The sequence below is a fragment of the Sinocyclocheilus grahami genome, unplaced genomic scaffold (genome assembly GCF_001515645.1).
Source record: "Sinocyclocheilus grahami isolate Dianchi unplaced genomic scaffold, SAMN03320097.WGS_v1.1 scaffold12.1, whole genome shotgun sequence".
In the NCBI taxonomy this organism is placed as follows: domain Eukaryota; kingdom Metazoa; phylum Chordata; class Actinopteri; order Cypriniformes; family Cyprinidae; genus Sinocyclocheilus; species Sinocyclocheilus grahami.
In genome coordinates this window covers 2611494-2618011 of record NW_015505191.1, presented here as the reverse complement: position 1 = coordinate 2618011, position 6518 = coordinate 2611494, and the positions used below count along the sequence as shown (strand labels likewise).

Below are 6518 nucleotides of genomic sequence, written 5' to 3'. Positions count from 1 at the left end.
TCACGCAGATCTATTTAATTTCGTTTTACCTGTTTTCTTTTGTCACTTTTCAAGACAGGTCATAGAGTTGTCAGTTTTGAGGCTCCTCCTCGCAGTCGTATGATTGGTGCAGTGTTACGCCAATCTTCATGTAGCCTGCGCTCTGATTGGACGGAGGCGTGGCCGTAGTAGGCGGGGTTTACTGCTGTCAGTCCCGCTGAAGTGAAACCGTGCAGTTTCACGGCGCGATTGGACAAGTGGAGACAATTGGCTGAAACACAGATTCGGTAGTAAGAAAAACATCTGTATAGTACTGAAGGATACAGTCGAAACGTTTCACATGGGGAGCTAAAGAACAAAATGACGTGTATGCGTTACACTATGTTACTGTTCTCAGTTTTGGAGTTATTGTTGTTTGGATACACAGCTGGTTTGTTGAGCGATGAGAGCGCGTCGCCAGGCGCGAGACTCCCGCGTGCTGTGTTGGATGAGACGTTGGAGGCGACCACCATCCCAAACCACTTACAGGAGGACGACAGGGACTCCAGGTTTTCACCTTTCACCCCCACACTGACCATCACATCCAGGGACTACAGGACCACTGGTAAAACTAACCAACTACAGCCCATCTGGTTGACCACCACGGCTGCGCTTCTGACCAAAACAATGGACGCTACCTCCAAACGCAGTAAAGTCAAAGAAAACTCCACATTTACCACAACACTGAACATTACAGTAAAACCTACTCCTTCCTCTCCATTAAGTGGCACAAAAACCCCAACACCACCTGCTCTGGATACTGCAAACAGTTCATGGACAGTGAAAAGCACCTCAAAGCCTCCTGTCGTGACCACTGAGAGAGGTAGGGTCAGTTCTCATTCTTATCAGTGACATGGTGTGAATGTGATGCAGTGTGCAAGTTTATATAATGCATGTTTTCCAAATGTTTGTTCAAATTGGACTGTTCCTTCACCAGATACCAAAAAAAAGCCACCTATAGTGTGTCCTTGAATTTTGAGGGGTTTACACCTGCACAAGCTGTTCTCATGTGCTACATTTGTTGTTTTATGTTTATTACAGTATACAGACAGAATGTTTCTTCTATTTATTCCCTAGGTCACTGAGTGCAGATTCAAACTGAAAGCATTCACAATATGTAGTTGTTGTTCACTGCTTCCAGAAGATCAGTTTTAAAACAAACCAGTACCGTCTTTCACTACACTCCTTTGTTTCACTTCACTTTGTAGGTCTTGTGTTAGTGCTGATAATTTGATCAGCTGTGTCATAAAAATGAATTGACAGATAAATCCATTCCACAAACCTCAGTTCCTCAGTACAGCTGTGTATCTGAAGGACATTTGAGATCAGGCCAGTTGCGCAGAGACAACCTTCTTAATTGCTTTAATGTGATTAATTACCATCTGACTGCCAAAAGAGGAAAACAATCATAAATCTTAAACCCTCTACTCATTTATCTTGAGTTACATGATGCCAAACTGGCTTGGAGAATAAGGATGATTAATTTTCATTGAGGTCATATCTAGTATAGTATCAGTCACCTTTATGTCTGCTTTATCTGTTTAATAGAATGACGCATTAATCTGTCTGATTCATAATCTTTCATCTTGACAGTTTCTTTCTTGGAAAAAGGGTGAGAAATTCCTCTTTGGCACCATTAAATTTTCTTCCTCTGAACTTGGACATATGAAGTGACAGCAGTGAGATGAAATGCAGTTAAAAGAAAAGTCAACCAGCCATATGGGGTATAATCAAAGGTTCAGTTAAGACTGTATGTGATCTGCAGCCCCTCTGGAGTTCATTGGAAGTGATTGTACTGCAGGGAGACAGGTGTTTGGGATTACAGTAAATAAAAACCATCTCATTCTATAGCCCAAAGGCGACTGGCTCTGTGTCTGTTTGGGATTTGTTTCTGGATTTTAGCCCTTTGCTGTTTACTGCAGGTCTTAAATCACTTCTGCAGAAAAGATATATGTCTCATTTAAACCACTGATTCAGCAGCTTAATATACATACGAAGAGAAAATCAGCATCATCATATTTTAAGGCCTTTGTTGCTTTATTCATGTTTTTTTTTTCCGCCTTGGAACATTTGTCGTGATTATATATTTTATGAGTGAAGAGAACATTTCAGATGCTGACTGCAAAAATAGCTGGTGTTTGACTTTTGTTTCCAGTGAGGCAAGTTCGGTGCCCTTGTTTCCCCAGACATCTATGACACCATAATTTCTGGGAGCTCTTGACTTTGACCCGGAAAACATCTTATTAGAAAGCTTAACCTAAAATCATGAGTGGAATATTCAGGGTGCTCTTTCAAGTCGTTGTGATGTTAAGTAAATGTTTTGTTGTGATGATTCCATTGTTTGTGCATGCTTAATATTAGCAGTGGTTTGAGGAACCCTTAAAACATTCACCTCATTCTGTCACAAAATTATTTCAGACTCAGAAATAACACCTACACAAGTTATTGTAGAAGCAAGAATCAGAGCATGACACCTTAACTTAAGTTACTTTAACAATGTGAATCATCCCACAGACCAGACTTTTTATTATTACAAATGTTAGTGAATTGTATTTTTTATTGTGTTCCTTCCTACAAAGCACAGTGATCATTAATCAGTCTTGTAAACGCACTGATGCAGTATTATAGCTGTTGGACACACTGGTAATTGTCTCGTTTCAGTTCCCTCTATTAAATTTTCTTTGCTCTGTAGGTCTATTTCTGGAATAGTGTATAACAGACAAGCAATGAAAAATAAATCAGATTGAGTGAAATCATGTGTTTCTGTATTCTAGGAGCATCTTATATAGGCATTATGTTGTGCAGAAATTAAGCTCACCAGAAAAGTTGGCATTAAATTGCATAACAACTACAGTTGTTAGTTTAGCTTAGAGACGGTTTGAACTTAGCCTAGAAATACGTGACAAAAGTGGGGTAAATACAGTATGTAAAAAAACTATTATCATATAGTCTACTTCACTTAGTTGGCAATAGTATGCACAGAACATGTACAGTATGTACAGATTTTTCATTCATTTCAGACATTTTTATTGTTGAATTTCAACCACCCTATTAAAGATAATTAACAATTTACAAGAATGCAATTTACAAGCAGATTTGAAGATTAAATAACACTTATAAAATTGACACCTGCATTGACGCTTGTTTACAAGGCCAGAATTAACCGTTAGACAAGAATATGAGCTAGTATTTTTCCAGTCAGAATTTTTAATTTGCCCTGTCCCAATTTCAGTGACTCCTGTAATGTGTTGTTTTTATTGCAATGCAATCAGGGAAAATCATTTCCCAGTGATGTTTGTTCAAGCTGTGGTGGTCTTAGACATAAACAAGAATGCACTTTATTTCGTCAAGAGTACGTATAATAAACATCATAAAAAATGTGAACAATACAATAATATAAAATACTTTATTGAGATGAGATTGGTTTATTGCTAAACTGACTCTGGTATGTGGCATACTGATAATGTGGTAATTTTCTTTTTTTAAATTGCCAACAACATATCATTTGTTAATTGCAATACACCCCACACCACCATACAATACCTGTGATTCAGCGTTACACTGTAGCTCATATTGCATGTCATTATGCTCTACGTTTGAGCAGTGTGTGGCTTATTAAAAACACAATTCAGACAAGGACAGTGAAAGTCATTTCATAAATCCCCAGCACTGCCGGACACACAGGCTCATCCGATGGCTGTTTTTCAGCCACCGCGCTGTCCTTGCTTAGCAGTTTCATGAACGGGTTTGAAGTAACATGAGCTCAAACTGATTGCTACTGTACACAGATTATACACTTTCAAACATTTGGAAGTGTTCAACTGTCCAGATGTTAAATAGATTTTTGTAAGACATGCTGTAGTAAGTTCGATATGTGCTGCATTTGCATGACTAAATTGTTGCTGTGGTCTGAGTTACCCGTTGAAACAGTTAAACATTGAAAGCCTCTACATCATGCTCTGGATGGAACATAGTCCTGTGTGTTTGGCTGTTTGAACATTTCTAAGTCTGTTGACATTAAACTTCAAGTAGTTTGTTTGATGTCCATTATGCCAAACTAATACTATCCAAATGAAATGAATTGCAGTGGTACAGTATGGTGATTGTAGTAGTGACTAAATGCTATAGCTATTAATTTAGTTTTCTAATGTGCTCTGTAACACTTATTGATTTTGCACCTTTTTGTGAATTCCCATCTGGGAGTTTTATAAAAGCACTGTACAGTCTATATTGCTTAGACTGCCATTCTTAATAGAGCTCTGGGCCTACAAACACCGTAAATCCAGTTCTTTTGTGAGTAGAAGACACTTCTAGACTGCACAGATTTATTAGAAACTCTCTGGAGTCCTAGAGCGTTAATACACAGATAACTGCCCTTCTGCCTGTGTTTGATAGCCAAGCTATCAATATCTTCTCCCTCAACAATTTGAAAGTCAAATAATGATAATAATGAATTTATAATGTACTCTCATAACAGTCATACAGCATGAGTCTGTGTTTGGTTTGTCATTGCTAAAACACAGCATGTTGTAACTAAATATCCTGATGTTACATCCATGTGCTATTTCTTATATACTGTATGTAAATAGTATGCCAACTCTGAAGTTTATTTTGTCTATGTTGTTAAGCCAGGCATTGAGCTTGTCATTGTTATAGCTGAATTTATCTGCTGCAACCCTTATATAAAATATGCAACCCTAACCATCCAACACGGTGCATTTCTGTGTACTGTATTTATTTATTTATTTATGTATTCATTCATTATAATCCATTTCCTTGGTACCAATCAGCTGAATATCTAAAAGTGCACATATAGATATTGCTTAGCTGTTTATCTCCGTCTCACACTCTGCTCGCCAGCACACTAAGTGCTCTGATGAAAATGAAGAGTGTCAGTTTGTGGACTGAGAAAACTCAGAAAATTAAGTTTAGGACAGGTTTATACTTGTATGTCATTTCTAATCACTAGTCATTCTTATTACAATAGTCATGCAGTTTTTATCTGATACATTTTTTATGTTTAGCAGATTAGCTTTCTCACTGAACATGCGACTGTATGACATGTATTCCTCTTCTCTCTGTGAAATAAAGCCAGAGCTCTCACACTCTCAGTGGTGCCACACAATCTGGCATGTGGGTGGCAATGCAGGGTGACAGCGGCCCCATCACCTATAACACCATGCTGCTCACCCTGAGGGTCAGTATGTCGTCCCACAGGCCCATACGCTCGTTACTGTTATGTAAGTGCCCCATAAATTTCTTATGTAACAACACCAAAGCTACTGAATCTGATCACGGGAATTTGCCCAAACATGTTGCGATTATGTGGGACATCCCTGCATATCACAAACAAGGGTTCACCTTTTTTGGAAACTATACACCTGATGACAAAATTTGTTGCTGTCTACTTTTCATTCAGCATTTTAGCATTGATGGTACCTTAATAAAATGTTTCGTCTTCGTTCAAGTAAGACATGTAGTAATAATGAATGATCACAAGGCAGTGAAACGGCAACAAATTTTATTCCTTTTTACACAAATTATGATTAGGGAGCAGATTAGTGATTAACAAAGACTTATTTGTATGGTTCCTTGCACAATGCTATGTTATGACCTCAAAACACATTTGCCATAGCCATTCAAGGAGTTCAAACATTGTAGAAGCAAGCCAAAATGGCAGGGTTTCTTAAGCAAATGTGTTTTTTTTTTTTCAAATTTGCTTTTGTTGAAACAATTGGTTAGGTTTAGGGTTGGGTTTAGTGTAGGTTTACATAGGGTTGGGTGATATGACCAAAATCTTATATCACGATATGACTAATTCTATATCACGATAACAATATATCACGGTATGTATATATATATATTTTCTTTTACAAAGATTTTTATGATATTAAAATCTTTGATACCATAAAATTTTCATAATCCTTGTCACCAATGTCAATATCAAACTTATACAAGCCTAAAAAGAGACCTAGAAAAAAAAACTCAAGCTCACTGAAGATAAATAAAGATAGATAGATATAATTAAAACGTGTATTAAGTATAGATTCTATTATATATACACATATAAAAATATCATCATTATTATTTTTTAAATTTCTTATTAAAGTTACAAAAGTGATTTAGTCAAGAGCAGTGAGAGATTTTCTCTCACTATTTGATTAATATGAATGGCAGACAGGACGAATATTGGACAGCTTCCCCTTTAAAGGGGTCATATGATGCGATTTAAATTTTTCCTTTCTCTTTGGAGTGTTACAAGCTCTTGGTGCATAAAGTTTAATTTGTCATTATGAATGAATGATTATACATTTATATGATGTTTTATTAATAAGGTTCGGGAGGAGCACGAACAGATAATCAACCAGTCTGGCCCAGGTGGAACTCATCAGCTAATCACCTTAACAAGCACAATATGTGTATGTGTATATATATATATATATATATATATATATATATATATATCTTTGTTTTACTATTTTTTTTATTTATTTATGTAA

General features: G+C 36.8%; 1 protein-coding gene across 2 annotated transcripts in view; it reads left to right on the top strand.

The window, feature by feature from the left end:
* Positions 1-234: 234 nt before the first annotated feature.
* LOC107597375 (multiple epidermal growth factor-like domains protein 9) overlaps positions 235-6518 on the top strand; it is a 116051-nt gene continuing 109767 nt past the window's right edge. For both annotated transcript variants that reach the window (XM_016288411.1, XM_016288403.1), the window contains exon 1: positions 235-841. In XM_016288411.1, coding sequence (XP_016143897.1) covers positions 340-841 — 502 coding nt within the window. In that variant the 5' untranslated portion in view covers positions 235-339. The remainder of the gene's footprint in view (positions 842-6518) is intronic.